The following is an 18,621-nucleotide window of genomic DNA, read 5'->3' as shown; positions in this document are numbered from 1 at the left end:
ATGCAGGCTTGATGTCGAGGAAAACCGATCCGCCGATGGGCACGAGCATGTTGGACTGTAGAGACTAGGTCGAGAACTGGATCCATGGAGCTTCGGTGGCGACGAAATCCAGCCATTTCTTGAGGGAACGCACGTTGTTTTTCGAGCCACCAGTCGAGGCGATGCAAAACCATTCTCTCCATCAGTTTTCCCATACAGCTTGTCAGGCTCACAGGGCGAAAGGAGGATAGGGCATTTGGGGGCTTGCCTGGTTTCAAGATGGGAACAACCAATGCCTCCTTCCAGGTAGGTGGTAAAGATCCTTGTTGCCAAGACGTATTATACACATGAAGGAGAGCTTACAGTAACCGCCCGTCAAGGTTTCGTAGTGCGGCATATGTGATCTTATCGGGTCCTGGGGACGAGCCGGCGTTCACAAGCTTCAACGCTTCCTTGAGCTCGGTTAATGTGAAGTGGCAGTCCATAACTTCCGGTGGACGAGGCCAGTCTTGGTGGAGTTGAGCCGTCAAAGTGTGGACAAAACTGAAGTGTAACGGTGTCGTCGAGGCAGCCGCTGGTGTCGTCAGTACCACACAGAAGTCTGTCGCTAGCGTGTTTTCGTCTAAACCCTTAACGATAGCCAGGGCCGCGAGAGGATTCTTTTGAGGGGGCGCCTCCTTGAGAGATCGGATTGTCTGCCAGATCTTCGAGGCCGGCTGAAACGGTGAAAGATTGTGACAAAAATTACGCCATCGCTTCTTGTCCTCATACTTAAGTTCTCGTGTTACTTTAGTTTTCATCCGGCGGTATTCCACAATATCTGTAAGTTGTCCTGTCCGACGAGCCGTTCTTTCTGCTCGGCGACGTAATGCCCTAAGGTTGTTAACTTTTGGAGAATGACTGACATGTCCTGTTACCCTTTTAGACATGACCACCGCGTCCTGAATACCGCGGGTAATTGCTTGTGAGAGGCCCTCTGGGGACACACCGGTGTGTACGGATGTTCTGAGGCCCTCACGAAAAAGTCTCCAGTTTGTGAAAGAAACCAGTCCAGTAGTTGCTGAGAGGGGGAGTCTGTCCTGTGAAATATATAGAGGAAGATGGTCGCTACCCCTAGTGTCGACGTCCGTAGCGCACGACAAGTGGCGAATTATGTCGGTTGAGCACCACGAGAGGTCCAATACATTTAGTGACGTTGGGGATCGCATGTAAGTTGGCTCTCGATTGTTCAGCAGGCACATATTATTCTCCATTGCCTCCAACAACCTCCTTCCTCTACCGTCCGTCCTTCGGCTTCCCCAGGTCGAGTGATGGGCATTGAAATCACCCAGCACGAGTGCCGGGGCTTCCAGAGAATCAAGTAGGCGTTCGAGGTCACTCCACGGGACCTGCACTGCGGGACGTATATAGATACTGACGGCCGTTAACAGCATGGGGCCAAGGCGGATTTTGCAGGTGACATAGTCATAAGAGCGATGACAAACTGTCCCGATGGGCGCAGCAACGAGGTCATTACGAACGTATAGCGCTGTTCTGCTCTCACAGGATTGATGAGATCGATAGATTGTGTATCCATTAACGGCGATGTGTAGAATCCATGCCGTGTTCGCATACAGCTATGAAAGGGAACTTGTACTGTTGTAGATGTAATTTAAAATCTGGGAGCTTGTTACGCAGGCTTCGAGGATTCCATTGCATCGCCATGGCCTTTCTATACAATGCCGTCATGCTGATGCACAGATAATGCCTCCAGTGCCAGACGCGCCTGGACCTCGGGCAGTTGCGACGCACCAGGAAAAGCAGAGACAATTGCCTTAACGGCAGCGAGTACCGCTGAAAAGAGTCCCAGAGAAGGCACATCTTCAGGAGCTGATGAGGGTAACTGTCTCCTCGTGCCTGCTGGTTCCGTTACAGTGGCGCAAGTGTGTGTAATCTGCCTTGATGGATGAGGAGGCGCTGGGTGGCTGCTTGTGATGGGCTTAGCCGCGATTGTGTTCAGCGACCCCCGTTCGCCTCGTTGAGATCGAGGTGGTAGAGCAGGAAATTCTTGTGCATTTGTACCAGGCGGAAGTGTGGCATAACCACCCCTAGAAGCGTCAGACGGAAGTCGTAGTATGCGGTCTTTGTGCCTTTTGGTGGCGGCGGTCTTCATAGGACACAAAGAAAATGATGCGGGATGGCTGGATTTGCAGTTGGCACACTTTGGCTCTCTTTTATTGTTGCAGTCTGATCTCTGGTGAGGCCCGGCGCATATGCCACACAGTGTAGAACCTCGGCAATTTCGTGCAATATGGCCAAATCGTTACCAGTTGTAACACTGCATGGGGCCTTCTATGTATTCTTGGACAGTGAAGGTCTGAAATCCGAGGGCAATTCCGTGGGGAAGACGGATTGTAGGTTAAAAAATCAGGATAACGCTCCGTAACGGGGTAAACACATCACTGCCATCTTCTGCCATGGAATGCCAAACCCGTCGCCGTGTAGGTAAAACCCCTGCGTCTTTGAGGTAGAGCACGAGGTCGTTGTTCGAATACTCTCTGGGCACATCATATATCTTGTCCATATTTCTGGCATACGATTGGGGTATTGATCTCCTAGTGAAATAACGTTCCTTCACAATAGGTGTACGTAAGATTACAGATTTCTTTCATGAAGTGCTGGCGAATTCTACTGGTCGATATGTTTTGCTGTTCTTAATCTACTTCGTATTTCTGCCCACTATCCAGCACATTATCATTGTTTGATGACACACAGAAAGCATTAGCTCACAATTCGGCATGTATATTTTACGTATAAATATTTTGAAGGTTGCCGGAACATGGACGGTGCTGCCAACGAACGGCAAAAAAGAGCAACTTGGGTTTCGGGTCCAGGGGTCGAGGGATTGGTCAACACGTACCAGGTGAGAGTTAGTTTTGTAGAGAACAAAGGTGACGCACATTATCGTGACAGCTAAACGTCACTTTAAAAATGACGTTCACCGCAATAGCTTCGACATTTATAGAGCATTCATCTACTTCGCCGCTACAAGCTACGATCCGCCGCGCCGTCTGAAATGCAGTCTGTGTTATCGCGTTTATTGTCTACGCTGTGGGTGGTCATGTTGGTCGCGCGAAGCAGAAAGTGAAAGTCAGTGGCTTGTCTGTCGCTGCTGTGTCACGTATTCGTAATACCTAGATATGCCTGGTGTACGCTGTGATGTGCGGGGATGCAAAAATTGTTCATCTTCGACGACTGGCATTTTTACCACAAGGTTCCATAGGACAGCGCGCAAAAATGAATGTGGTTCGAACCACTCGGCTATTAGATACATCAGTCGTGTCGTGTGTGCTTAGCTCATTTTGCTGCCGATGACTACGAAGATGCCGCAGCAGGCGAATTGCGAAAGCGTCCGAAGCAAGCTGCCGTTCAGTCACCAGTTATTCTGCTTCACCGAGGTGACGAGCTCAACACAACGTCTAAGGTATGTGCAGGTGTCGTACATGTATAATTATAATATAGCGATCACGTATTAAATTTAACTAATGTTATCCTACTTCTCCCTTGCTGGATATTGTCAACATGAACAAATTTCATTTTAGGGACATTCCACTGTTGAAGTGGCGCCAGACTGCTTCGTAGTATGTAGAGATCTCATCATTTGATTATCTTTTGAAAGTTTCTCTTTTGAAATAGTTTTAAAACCGTGTCAAGTCGACTGCAATGAGTTCATAGACTTGCTCATGGAAGTCACTGCATCGGATAACACTGATGCTGCCGGCACATCGTCAACGTCGAAGGACACTGTTGGTGAAGTACACAGTAAAAAAAGAGTATTGTCTAGATCTGCACTGCAAGAATTGAGAACCAGAGACATTTTAATCACGAGCTTTCCTACTTTGCAGGAATCAACAACTGCACTCGAGCTCGACCATGCACACTACAGCACTGTCTCTACGACCACTATGAAGTCTGCATGTAAGAAATAGAGGGTTAATGCTCAACGTGTTCTGGGTTTCTTTTTCATTACTCTTTTTTTTTGTATGTGTTCTAGATACTCAAGTTATCATGACTGATACACCTGAAAGCAGGTATGTAAAAAACTGATGATCCATATTGGCCAGGGGTGACAGCTTTCCTGGCTGTGGCTACGTCCTCCCTTCTTGCTTCTATACCAGGTACAGCTGTATCAGTGTTCAAGAGGTAGAATAGGGGTGAGACTGTCTCCAGATGTTTTTTTTTTTTTTGCATTCCTCACATGTTGACACAAAGATACTTGAAAGGACATGATGTGGAGCAGTGAATACATCTATCCGAACTTCACAGGTTCTGCCAAGTCCACAGGTGGAACCACTGAATTTGTTACATGTTGCAAACTTTTTGACATTTTTGGATTCTTTGGACAGGTGCAGAACATTACCATGACGTCAACAGTGGGAGAAGAAACCGATGGAAACTACTAGCTTCTTTGAGGGGTACAGGAATATTTCCTATTGAGGTATAGTTATGACTAAGGAACACAAATTAATTTTCTAGAGATGCATCCTTTACACCTGAATGCCCAGTGAAACAGAAAAAGTTCATTGTCTTTGAAGCCCAACTACTGGAATTGTTCAAAGTGTGTCGCAACTACAGTGAGCCATGCAAGGCTACCACATGATAACGGTCCTAATTTTGTAGATTCCGCTATTTCAGAAACATTCATTTCTCTTTATGACTCTCCCGATCCTACCTTCTCAGAGATTGATGTGGTTCTCCACGCGTTGCAAGGACACTGCCTTTTTCTACTCATGTTTTCCGTTTCTTGTTATGTTGAATAAATCTTGAATTGCAAGTTTGCAACCATCGTGCTGACTACTGTTTGCCCCTCATCTGTGTTGATGTGCTATACTGTCCCTGTGAACATGCCAAATCTCTTTGTTGCCACAAAACTTTCCTCTTTCCTCTGCACCCTGCCACGAGTGAAAAGTACCGGGTAGTCCTACTTTAGGACGGAAACTACATAATGTGGTAACATCCACATATCTAAAATTTACAGAGATTGGCTAAAGGCTACAGAGATTTGTTGTTTTTGTACAACTTTCATTGTATATTTCTTTTGTCACCATTAGCACACTAGAAGAAAAGTTCTAATATTCATCAAGATGACAGGTCATTGTTGGATCTATGTGCTGCATTATTATTCCTGTACTCTTTTCATCAACAGAGAATACAAAAGCACACAAATAGTAAAATATAACTTGCTTGTTAAACTCAAAATTGAAAGACAAAACTGTTTATACTTCTCTTGCTTATTTTTTGCAAGTTTTACAAAAACTCTATCGACTACGTTAAAACATCAGAGGCCAGAGAGTCCTACTCTGTCTCCCGAATCCCTGGACAATAAAAAATAGTTATACATATCAAACATATAAAAATAGTTTGAGTTGTGACAAGATGTTGCTTCTGGTCTTATATTGTATTTCAGATAAATGTTCTGACGTGTCTGTTTTGCACACTGTAGCCAGTTTCTATTTGCAGGGCTGTCAAAATTACTTTACAAATGATGAGATGTACTTTTGTAAAGTACATCTCAATCTCAGTAACAGAGAACCTACGAGTACATGATTACATAGAGGACATGGGTACAGTCATTCCCATTCACAGAGACTCTTCGGGCTAGTTTGGCTATTAAGTGGCTTCACTCTGTGTGGAAAAGTGTCAATATATTCCATGTTAAACTGAATTGCAAAGAAGAGTGTTCCTGTTACTGCATAATAAATTGTTTAGTCATTTAGGAGTACTACTGCCCACCAGAGGTGGGCGTTTGTCCTCGCTAGCCTCGCCCTCACCTCAATTTTCTGGGAGAAAAATTTTCCTCACCTCACCTCAAAAATTTTGAAAAATTTTCCTCACCTCACCTCAATTTTTATTGAAAAATTTTCCTCACCTCACCTCAAAAATGTTTTTCGAAATTTTCCTCACCTCACCTCAAAGGAATTTTTGATACTTTTCTTCACCTCACCTCACCTCAAAATTTTTTTCTAAATTTTCCTCACCTCACCTCAAAAATTTGTTTCGAAATTTTCCTCACCTCACCTCAGCTCAAATTTTTTTGAAATTTTCCTCACCTCATCTCAATTTTTTTTGAAATTTTCCTCACATCACCTCACCTCAATTTTTTAAAGCTATTTGTGCATTCGATGTGAAGATTGTGTATTCGATGCGCGTTGGCTTTGAGTGACTGCCAATGTAAATGCATATATCTCAAGCGTGAGAGCATACAGGGTGCGGCACGAAACGTGTCATTTGACCATTATAGGAAAATGGCTTGACGGAAAAATATGAGGTAAACAAATTTCTTCTGGACATTTAGTTTGTCACCAAATACAAATAGTTTCATCAATTTGCCATTGAAATACATTTTCGAAATTGAACTCATGATATTGCTTAGTCATTGTAACGTTTTTTTTTCTTCTTGCTTGAGGATTTGGCCTAGTCAATCACAGAAAACGCTTCGTGGAACGATTGTTATACCCGTAAAAGTTGCGCGGAAATTGAAGTTCAATTGCGGGTATGCGAATGATGCGCAAAGTCGGGCGTCAGATCAGCGGCGAGAGGAGGGCAGTCCCCGCCCAGATGAGAGACAGAAGCTGCGGAAAGAAGGAAAGATATCCCGTGTACGCGCGGGAAAAGTTTTCATAAAGTGCGCGTTCATAAATTTTTCCTCGCCTCACCTCAAAAAAATTTCCCATGGTTTTCCTCACCTCACCTTACCTCACCTCAAATAATTTTTAAAAGATTTTCCTCACCTCACTTCACCTCAAAAACTTTTTTGAAAATTTTCCTCACCTCACCTCATCTCAAAATTTTTTTGAAGATTTTCCTCACCTCACCTCACCTCAATTTTTTAAATTTTCCTCACCTCACCTCAAACATCACCAGAAAAATTGGCCCTCACCTCACCTCAAATATCGTGAGGTGAGGGTGAGGAAACCCTCACCCTCGCATGCCCTCGTGAGGGTGCCCACCTCGGGTGCCCGCTCCAATGCTGCATGTTTAATTGTGAACCGAGATCATGGGTTGCGAATAATTGAAATCAACGCTCAAGTCTTTACAAATGTTAGTTGGTGACAGGATAGTGAATCAATTACAAGTACAACTTTTAGCGAAACAGAGCGAAGTGCTAAGTCGGAATCTCGGCTCAAACATTAATTGGCATTTGGAAACCTGGTCAATATCAAGTATTGAAAGGTTATGAACACAGTTCGGCTACTCCCTATAATACAAGACACGAGTATAATCTACGAATACAGATACGCCCCCAGGTTGCTTAACCGTCCGCACAATAAGAATAATCCAAACTAATAATTATAATATTATGTGAGTGAAATGAAAAGTAATGGGAAAAACTTGCAGCAAGCAAGAATAAAGATTTGCTGGTATCAATATACAGGGTGTCTTTTTTTAGGCGATACAAATTTTTCATTAACAAACTGTAGGAGCTATAGACATGCTGTTTTCACTTCTATCATCTCTGGGCCGCTGGACGCTCTTGGCCATATGTTGTCCAACCGTCAAATGACTAAGTACCTAAAAATCATTAGTTAACTTTTTAAGCATAAAAGCTACGAAGTTTTCCCAATGAGAACATCTGTTCCTTTCGGGGGCCCGATATCGTAGCCGTTTTTGAGAACAAAACTCCGTTCGGTAGATCGTCCGCAAAAAAATCGTGAAGGAACGCCATTTTTTTTCTCTATTTTGTTCATTGCGCATCTTCGGAGACGAGTCTTTCCTTCACCTCCAATGTGAGAGGGTGACGGAGCCTCATGCGTCAAAGATGAGCTTTAACTTGCGGAAGCAAAACAAAAACACATGTATCGGGTGACGCTATCGGAACTGCCCTTGTCTTGGGTTGCATTTCCTCTTTCCTTTTAATCTTTTTCCACGACGCAAGAGGCGACAGTGTACTCTTTCACCCTCTCACATTGGGGGTGAAGGAAAGTGAGGTCTCCAAAGATGCGCAATGAACAAAATAGAGAAAAAAATGGCGTTCCTTCACGATTTTTTTTGACGATCTACCGAACGGAGTTTTGTTCTCAAAAACGGCTATGATATCAGGTCACCGAAAGGAACAGATGTTCTCTTTGAGACAACTTCGTAGCTTTTATGCTTAAAAAGTTAATTAACGATTTTTAGGTACTTAGTCATTTGACGGTTGAGCAACATATGGCCAAGAACGTCCGCCGGCCCAGAGATGATAGAAGTGAAAACAGCATGTCTGTAGCCCTTATAGTATATTGATACCAGCAAATTTTTATTCTTGCTTGCTGCAAGTTTTTCCCGGGAAAAAACGAAACCTCAAGCCATAGCGACCTCGAACCACTTCAGTTGTCTCTCTTTCGACATGTACTACAACCTCCTCATTGACATCTGAGAGCTAAAACCGATGATTAAAAAGTTGGAAAATTAATTACCGCTAATTAATTGACAAGGGGCGATGAAAAAAAAATTGGATAGACCACACAACTGCCAAGCACGTACAGTTGGTTCCATTTGTGTAAAGCACTCCGTTTTTTCTTTAGCCCCTGGCCCTTTTTCGGTGGGATACCCTGTATAGGTCTCTCGAATACATGACACAGCAGCCACAGCCATATCATTCACATCCATGTTCTGCTTCGCGCGATCAGCATGACCACCCACGACGTAGACAATAAACCACAAACAAACGCGATAATACAGACGGCCTTGCAGATGGCGCGGCGGATCGTAGCTCCCGGTGAAGTAGCCGAATGCTTTATTAACGCTTTATTAATGTGGAAACTATGGAAGTGAGCGTCATTTTTAAAATGTCGTTTAGCTGTAAGATCTTGTGCGTCAACTTTGTTCTCTACAAAATAGACGATTTCAGAAATTGCATGGACGGCCCACCAGAGAGCGCCGTGTTGCGAAAGCCCCGCTGCACCTTGGGATTTAGTTTTCGTGAGTCAGAGAGAAGAAGAAGAGCGCAAACGGTTTCGGTTTTCTCTCTCCTGCACCTCCCGCACCTTCGAGCAACCGGCAGACGAGCACGAATGTAAACCATTTCCCACGACGCATTGCGCGATGCGCGTGACTTGGGCGACGAGGGCCCCCGTGCGGAGCACAAGGGCAATATCTGAAATCGCCTATTAGCTCTCACGTGGTAAGGATTGACCAATCCCTGGGAGCCCTGGACCGGAAACCGCCGAAACCCAAGTTGCTCTTTTTCGCCGTTCGTTGGCAGCACCGTTCCGACAATCTTCAAAATATTTATCCGTAAAAAATATGCCGAATTGAGCAGTAATGCTTTCTGTGTGTTATCAAACAGTGATGTTGTGCACGATAGTGGGCAAAAATATGGGGGTTATTTTTCACTTTACAGTCCCTTTAATGACTTTTACTATGCTGTACGCTATTGCCTTTGCGTACGTTACACTAAAACTCACCATTGCCTGAAACGTTATCTCGCTCTTAGTCCGACGACGGCTACCGACTTTCGTACCTTACCTACTTCCGATCAAAATTGGAGTACGCTCTATCAGTTTGGAACCCTCATCTGTGATCGGACATTTCGAACCGTGCTGCTCGTTTTAATCGCTCAAACTACTCTCGTTTCTCTAGCGTCTAAAAAAACGCGAACTTAACCTCGAAGATCTCTCCTTTAGACGCTATATTTCATGATTAACCGTTTGCCGTAAAATTGCTCATCACTGCCCACACGTTCGTGATCAGCTGTTAACTCCAGCCGACTACACGTCACTACGCTGTGATCATCCAATCAAATTTCAACGGCCTCAGTGTCGATCATCTGCCTTGCTGACCTGTTTTCTTTCCTTCTGCCGTTCGGGACTGGAGCGACCTTCCACAAGCCACAGTCTCGACCACTAACCCCTATCAGTTCAACGTAGCTGTACTCGCAATCGCCTCTCCCGGCTGATTACTTAATTACCTCATATCAACACAATATGTTATGACGTTGTTCATAGGAATTTGCATTGCTTGACATTTTTTTGTATTGTGCTGTATACTTAACGTATGGTAAACAAATAAATATATGTCTATGGGTACATGCATTGGTACCCGAGCTGAATAGGGCAATCTCAGAAATTTCAGGTGGGCGGGTGTAGCAGAAAAAAAAAAAACAGGAGGACTGGGGGTAGAGGGATATCCGTGGTGATGTGTAGAGTCTTTAGAACAGAGAGTACCGCATTCAATACACTTTGAAGCAGGGACCTTCCCAGCTCTCCCCTCTTCACGACAGCATATTTCTCTGAATAGTCGCAGCAGTAGCCAGTTGAAAGGTGCGTGACATCCTACTCTGGAATTTGAGATTACAATCCTGGTTCAACTCCTGCTTCGAAGCACACTCGGTCCGCCGAAAGAATCCCCACACGTTATTAGCGTTCCGGCGGCTTGTCTAGCACGAGTGGCAGTGATTTCTCATCATAGCTCTGCTGGGTGAATTCTGACGTTCAGGAGTCGGAGGTAGACGACGACCAGACATTAACTGCAGGCTAACCACTGCGAGACGCAGTATACCAGTAAATGAAAGTACCACAAAACACGTCCCCCCTTCCCCGTGGAAATATAGTCACAAATCCTGAACTAACAGAGGTCTTACATAGCCACAAAGTAACCAACACGGTTCATTTGGTGTGCAGCGCGTCCGCCCCACTTGGCTTAATCGTCGCTAACATGAGCATTGCATTCGCTAAAACGAATTCGACAGGTCTCGGAAATACGTAAAGCTGACACATTGCTGGGTGATTTCACGCCGAGTGGTGCGGTCGACCTCTCAGATTTTTTCGTTCCAATGTATATGGAAGCCTAGTGGCGGAGGAAAAAGCTGAAAATATATTCGTTTTTTTTAGTAATCTTTCAAACTGACCGTTTGGAGCACTGCGCTTCCTCACAATTTTGAGGCCTCGTATCTTTGTAATCATCAAGGGTATGGCGTTATTTTCTTCCACACGTATTGCCTATATCCCGCTCTATTGTTTCGTCAATCTTTTGAAGCTTTAGGTTTTCCAGGTGTCTAGATAAAAAAAAGGCTTTTTCGGCGCGTAGCATTAAAACATTAACAGCATAGTCTTAATGGTTACGAAGATAGGAAGCCTGAAAATAGTGATGAAGCGCAGTGCTCCAAATGGTCATTGTTGAAGATTGTTATAAAAAACAAAAAAACTACAGGATATTTTCAGCTAAGATATATCAGCGTGGGATCACCATGCTCAGTGATATTCCATTTTGAGACGCGGTCATTGAGACCTGGCAGATACAATCTCGGATGTTGCCACTTGTCATCTAAGTATTATGGACTTCGAACGTTGGAATATCCTGGCATCCCCGAGCACGTATGGTCAAAGCCGACGCGTGGCGACAGATGAACACAGCTCGGCCGTGGTGCAAAATAGTGTGATTTCCAATGCTGGTTAATTTTTCCTCTGAGGTAGCAGCGTGTGGTAGCCTTCTGTTGGTTTCCTACATTGGTTTTCACATTGGTTCTATTGGTATTGTTTTTCACATTGGATAGCAAGTGTGCCTTCGCACTGCTCGTTACCAAAGGCATTTCTCTATGCCACCGGCAGACTCATCAGTCGATTTTGTAACTTCGAAGCATGAAGGTGTCGGCTCTGCGCTTGAAGCTATCCGTTCTTCACCTACACGATTTTAGTTGTTCGAGGTGGGAAATATAGACGAAAGATAGAGATATGTTGGTGGTCGTTGTCTCCGCGTTGCAGTAAATCCAGTGATGTCTGTCGTCGTCCCACAGGTTCGACGTGAATGCTTCAGATCATGAAAAATAAATGACTCTCGAAATACATGGGGGAAAACAGTATTGGGAATTATTCATCATTCACTCGAGGTCTCTGCCACAGGCAACGGCACGAAAAAAGTTATCATATAATTCGGGTCAGTGGATCTTATTTCTTCACGCCCAACTCCACAGCGCGTTATCCTCTTTGTTGTAGTTCTGCTCCTACGTTTGACCCATATATGCAAACCATTACGCGCGATTTAAAATTATCCCCGCATTTTCTGGGCAGTTCCACGAGTTGCGTCAGCCGAATGGGAGCTAATTTGTAATTGTATTTTTGTAAGTTTGTACAGGTTCGCTCTTCGTACGAAGTGGCAGACGCCAATTAGGGGTGATTCAAGCATTTACTTTTCGTGCGGTGGTGAAAAATCACGAATTCACGCCTTCCCGATATTGGATGATTATCCTCCGCAAGAAATCCGGGACGGGGAGCCTGGAGTGCCGAAGTTGCGAACCACAGCGGAACAGGATCATTGTGTTAGCTTAGTTCAATTGGTAAGAGTCCTGGACCGATAATCCAGAAGATGTGGGTTCAAGTCCTACCCCAAGCAGCAAAATGTACTGAAAGTCGAGTGCAGTAGGGGTGGACGGGTAGGTGAAAGGCCTTGAACAGACTCGTGAAACTAAAGAACATTGATAGGACACATACCGCCCTCCCCTATTGCACTCGACTTTCAGTACATTGTGCTGCTTGGGACAGCTGTTTAACCTTTTAAGTGACTTTCTTCTTTCACTATCACTGATTATTAAAGTTCCTGAGGTGTTTGTCGTCACTGTGTATCGTTCGGGCATTGCGTATGCGTCTTCACTGAATTTGACACTATCTGCTTTGTTGTACTGTGCATGTGTGTGTCTGCTGATGGTAACTGATAACACTTTGAAGCGGGTGTAAGTGCGAATAAAATTATTTGTTGCTTGTATTCACTCTTTGTGTGTGTGTCTCGATCGCCCTTCGAGCATGGACGATGAGCAACCACAAGGAGCAGAAGGGTTACCGCATGTTCACATGGCGCTACATGGCAACTCATTTGGTTTTTGAGATACAGTGTACCTGCACATTCAAGAGGTATATTTTTGTAAAAATGTGCATGTGTTTATGCAGTACTTGGCAGATTACCCCGTTACCGGATTTACTGGACTCCTTACAGTATGAAATATCCCGTCGTCTAGACAATAGCGCAAAAGGTTTCCTGTTGACACAAAAGGTACTACTGTTGCATAATATGTAATTTGCAATTAATTACCCTTCTCTGAAACAGCGAAACACGTTCGTCACCTCAAACGCTCCTAACTCTCCAACAAATCAAGCCACCGGAAGCATCCTCTTCCTACGTTTCTTTGTCCTATCAATGCCGTACAAAGGGAGCCCGTGGTGGTGGTGAAAAGGCTCGCCGTTGTGGCCTCAGAGATGTGGGCAACGTTACGACTGACTCCCCGGGGAATGTGCGAACTGGGCCGACTTCTAAGGAAACTGTGCTGACATAAACAACAAACAACAACTTTATTACGGGGTGATGGCTGGAGAGTTTCATCGCCGGGAAAAAAAACTGGGAAAAAAACCAGACAGCACAGCCGGCACAGGGATATGAACCCGGGTACCTCCCAGTTTCGACGTGACATGGCCAGCACGCTAACCACTGAGCCATGCGAGCTAGCAGGGGAGCCCGTCTTGGCTGCGACACGTAGAGATACACCTCGCCGCGACTCATTGTATCCTGTGGTATAACGGTAGCCACAGCACAACCAAGTGCGAGCGGAACAGTATGGATCAGATCGGATCAGTGTAGACTGTTATGTTCATCAAGCTCAAGGTTTTCTCGCACTATGAATCTTCACCAGTTAGCCGCCATCCTCTCAGTTATCTCAGATTGCAATTGGGTGCGCACAGAAAGCTAGAGAACTGTTGGGGCCGCTACTCTTATAATAGCGCTGTTGCGTGATTGTGAAGTACATCACTCGTGTGTTGTACAACGTAGCTCACGACAAAAATTCGGTTTTATGTAGAACAGTTCCTGATACGAAGATGGGTTATTTTGTCATGCTGGCGTCCTTCGCATTTTACGTGAAACCACTGGCTCCAGACACCACCATCAGAAAATAGCGCGTAAATGAACTGCTTCCGCGTTGCAGCGCGAGTGTATTTCAGCCAAGTAACATTGAGCACAGAATATATATGCTTCCAGTGGCATATAAGACCCACAAACACCAACACCTTTGGTATCTCTTTGAGCTATCGTTCTGACTTCACTGCTGTTAGAACGTATTGCGCGTTTAAAGGAACCTGCGTACGCTTGACAATCGTGCTTCGAACTAGAACGGTAGGCTATACAGGTTGGCTTACTGGTACGTGTCAACCATTTGTCACTAGCAAACAAGCTCTTTCTTCTGAATCCCTGAACAGCAACTGCACAGTGATTATATCACAGTGTAGCTGCTATAAATGTCATAATTTTCAAACAACATGCTTACGTTTTAACCAGGCCGAGACTGATGGAGGAATCCAAGTCATAGTAATTGAATGGTGAAGTAACAATCACGATGAACTTGTCATTGGTGCACAAAGACTCGTTCTTCTGAGCTGCAGACAAAACAATTTTCTTTAAAAGCAGGGCGTCAGAATTCAGCTCCGCACCAAAGGTTGCAATTCATTGGTTCGATTTGAGAAGGAACGGAATGGTCTTATATATGCCCTACACTATCTGTGCAAGAAGTGACCACTTCCACTATGGGTTATTTCAAGGAGCCGCGAGCTAGGAAAATCTCGGAAGCCTTCAGGATTAAACATCTGGGCAATCAGCCTTGCGTCGCGTTCGGTCAGCCTATTCAAGGACGAACTTTTCTTCCTAAGTATAACTCAGTTCTCTCCGCGACGCTTTTCTCCCCCCCCCCTTCTGTTTGTGTCTTCGCTGCTCTTTTACCTTGTGTTATAAACACCAGTTCTTAGTTTGAGCTGGTCGATGTCGTCTGTTGTTTCTGTACCTTCTTTTTTTCGAATATGGACCCATACCAAAACGCCTGTATTTCAATGCTGAGTGCTCTAAGGGGTTTAGTCCTAGCCATAACTATGCAAGCTCAACAAAGAGGGAGAAGGCAAAAGTGAGGGAATCCTTACAGAATTCGTTTTATACTCCTAATATCAAGAAAGTCAAGCAGGAGTCTTCTGCCTCAATACCCATCATGCCCGGCGAAAAATACTAGCACTATCACTAGCACTTTATAAATAGGCGAAAAGAAAACTGGTGCTATTTTTTCTGTTCCTTGAGTAAGAAACAGGTGCTACATAATTAGCAGCACCTGTTTCTTACACAAGTAGCGTAAAGTTATCATCTGGTTTCCTGTCATCCCTGTGTTTCAAGTCAAGCTGTGTTTTAAGGTTCACATCTGTGTATTATTTGCATGACGAAATGCCGGGTATTGATGCGTCGGCTTGCGGGTTCAGCTGTCCGGCGGTGGGTAGAATGTCCACGCCTGTCTGGCGACGAAATAATTCACGATAGTAGCGCATTAACAACAAGTATTTCCAAGTATACGTCTGCATTTTTGTAAGGGGAAATATGAGCTCAGGTGGTAGCGCGAGGTGATTGACCGCACGACGACGACGACGTGTCGCGGCGATTGACCTGTCGCGTGTGGTCGTTGGACCGGCTGCGGTGTGCTAACTCGCCACTGTGTTCCTTCTGCACTATCGGATACTACTTGCATAATTTTTCCGCAGAGCAAAATTCATTATGGTTCCTTCCCGCCATAGGTAACAAATGCATGCATTTGGAAGAATGCTTCAAAGAAGCGGCGCATCATGTAGAGGTTAATGCCCAGACAAAGTGTTCCGAATACAGAAAAAACACGCAAAATATACATGCAACATTCGTGAACCTGACGCGACATGTCACCTTGTGGCTGAATATGAGTATATAGGACACAGCCCTTCAACCTTTGTGAGCCTTTCTTGGGCTGCAAGGGAGACGCACTCACACTAACGAGACACACAAGAAGCAGTTCTCTTACCAAAGAAGTTTTCATCCAAAGCTTTAATTGGGGTGCTGTAAGAAAAAAGCAGTGTGGGAGTTTAGAGAGAGAGCATAGTTCAACTGAAAGGGCGGTACACCATAACTATAAACACATTCATTAAAATGACCACGATCAAACGTTAGCCACCAGCTCTTACTGGAACTCAGCGCGTCGTGTGTGCGGAAAAGTTGTGGGTAAATCTGGGACTTCAGTATTGTTATCTGCCATTCCTTAGCGAGTGTTATCTGTTTTGTTGGTGGTCCCTGGTGGTGACCCAAAGCGTTTGTAGATAATATTTTGAGCGGTATACTCATTATGAGCTGGGGCTTTTTCTCTGTTTGGCTTGAGCGTGAAGATGGCAGAATGCCGGGTTCCTGTATGCAAGGATTACCCCTGTTGCTTTGTTGATTTGGGGGTTGCTGCATCTTTCCTTGGCGATGGAACGGCATGTTTCGCCCACACAGAGTGAAAGCATGTTATCGCTCGCCATAGTTACGCCCGACAACATTCTGGATGAAAGACGCGACTCTCGCGGACCTTAAAGCGACTGTCCCATTTCGAAACTTGTATATGAGACCGATACAGTAATGTTGTGCACCGCTTTACAGTGGACTTGGCCAAGTTTATCTTCCGTAAACAGCTTACACATTAGACAACCGAAATTTAAAGATGTGCGCTCCCTCTACAGGTAAAGAAGCTCCATTGAAGCTTGGTTGAAGGTAGAGTGCATCGTATGGTCTCAGTGAATTTTTGCGCCAGTGTCATCATCGCACCTTTCTGAGCACTCAGCAGTACGAGGCCTCACTCGTGTCTTTCTGCAGGGATGTGACTAATTACCTCGGTCGAAAGAAGTTACACGACGAAACGCAGAGACGGCAACCACGCTAGTAAAAGAATAGTGTTTGCATGTGTTGTTTACCCTGATGGAAATAGTAGGCACGATCTCATTGACTTCTTCCCGCAATTTTAATGCAATTCAATGAGTAATCATACTGCAAATTCATTCGAAGTGTGAAAGCCCACTATTTTGCATTGACCGAATTTGCAGGGAAGCAGAGAAGCTGCCTTCGCGAAGCCGGGCTCCGATGTGCTGTGTGGCGAAGACCGCATCAACGGAGCAAGGAACCAATTCAACGAATTAGTTCAATGGGCGTCAATGAGCAACCGTGACTTCCAATTGACTTAATGAGATCTGACATGTGTGTTACAGACTGCATCAACAGATGGAGTTAGGAACTGACCTAATGTGTATAAATGAGAAACCGCTTTCCAATTGATCTAATGGGATCCAACATGTTGCATGGCCGCCAATACAATGAGTGAGAAGCCAGTTGCTGAAGAAACGCACGTAATGGTGACCAACGATATATCATCATTCTCAAATTCAGTAATAATATGATTACGTCGAAAAGGGCAAAAAAGAGAAACACTGTCAAGGAGCCCGCGAAGACGGAATCACACACGTAACATGAAAAACGGTTAGGAGCAACTAAGATTTATTTGAACAAGAACTTTCGTGCAAGAGGCTGCACTTCTTCAGGTTACACAACTAAGTACGACAGAAGTATATATAGCAGGAGAACAGATACAATAAAACAGGTTTCCAGAACTGAGTAAACAACCAGACAGTAATACAATGCATCACGTGAGCAACCGTCACATAAGAATCAGGAAAGAGAAAGTGTACGGGTAAATGAGACATTCGGAGAATTGGGGTTCAAAAGATTTGGTGGTGAAAAAATGGGGGCACAGGTGGATGTCTAGCCGCGTACGAGGAGAACACAGCTTTTGTTGAACTGCGTGGGAAGGTCCGGGTGACCTTATGGACTGAAGGGAAAATGGAGCTAAGAATGCTAAGAACAGAAGGTGAATGAAGTAGCTTAGCTGGATGATGGGTTGAACAACTGCAGACGACCGCCATGAACGTTTAGTCCCCGTGGTTTTAAAGAAGAAAATTTAGAAATGAAGAAGGACTCGCGATTTTTGCGTTTGCAATCGGTGGTGTAGCCAGATTCCAGAATTGCAATAGACAGGTGTGTATCCATGTCATGCCCGGGAAGATTAAAATGTATAGCAACGGGAGTGGGGCGATTATTGACAATGTCGGATTTATGACCGTAAAACCTCTGACGCATGGTGTTGGTGACACTCAGTTCTGGAAACCTGTTTTATTGTATCTGTTCTCCTGGTATATATACTTGTGTCGTACTTAGTTGTGTAACCTGAAGAAGTGCAGTCTCTTGCACGAAAGTTCTTGTTCAAATAAATCTTAGTTGCTCCTAACCGTTTTTCATGTTACGTGTGTGAATAATATGATTAGGAAGAAAGCCGTGCAGAAAATGAACTAATTTGAGAGCACGTCCAATTCAAACAAATGAAATTCCAGAATACGCATCGTATCGAAAATAATGCAAGTGATTGCAAAAATATTGCAAATGAATTTAAATGACTATTTGAAATTAAAATTTATTCCAAACAAAGGAGGCGAGCACACCGTCGGCCGCGATGTCCCCAAGAGGACGCGTTGTAATATTCGTACCACATAGTGGCTCGTCCTAGTTGAAAATAGTTCGCGTTACTTTGTGTTACAAAACTTTGTGAACATATCCTCAAAAGATTATATGCAACAATTCATGCTGGACGGGTCATCGCGAATCACCTATGAAACACACAAGAGCATGAACACCGTGGCATTCAGTGCATCTATTTTTTTGGTCGGCGCTGTTCGGACATTATGGGTACATCCCTATGAATTTACTCATTATGGATTTATGATGTGTGTATTGATGGTGGACAGTATGCTTTCAAATATTGTTTATTTGTACTTGGGCCAATGG

The 18,621-nt window shown here is 44.5% G+C and overlaps 1 protein-coding gene across 1 annotated transcript in view; it reads right to left on the bottom strand.

Moving 5' to 3' along the window:
- Positions 1 to 18,621, bottom strand: part of LOC135392886 (uncharacterized) — a 66,377-nt gene that overhangs the window by 19,573 nt on the left and 28,183 nt on the right. The window contains exons 6-7 of the mRNA XM_064623553.1: positions 15,782 to 15,816; positions 14,246 to 14,354 (exon numbers count right to left, since the gene is read on the bottom strand). Of these exons, the coding sequence (XP_064479623.1) occupies positions 14,246 to 14,354; positions 15,782 to 15,816 (144 nt within the window). The remainder of the gene's footprint in view (positions 1 to 14,245; positions 14,355 to 15,781; positions 15,817 to 18,621) is intronic.

Source organism: Ornithodoros turicata, chromosome 4 (genome assembly GCF_037126465.1).
Source record: "Ornithodoros turicata isolate Travis chromosome 4, ASM3712646v1, whole genome shotgun sequence".
NCBI lineage: Eukaryota > Metazoa > Arthropoda > Arachnida > Ixodida > Argasidae > Ornithodoros > Ornithodoros turicata.
Note: the sequence above shows the minus strand (reverse complement) of the source record. Positions and strands in the feature narration are given on the sequence as shown.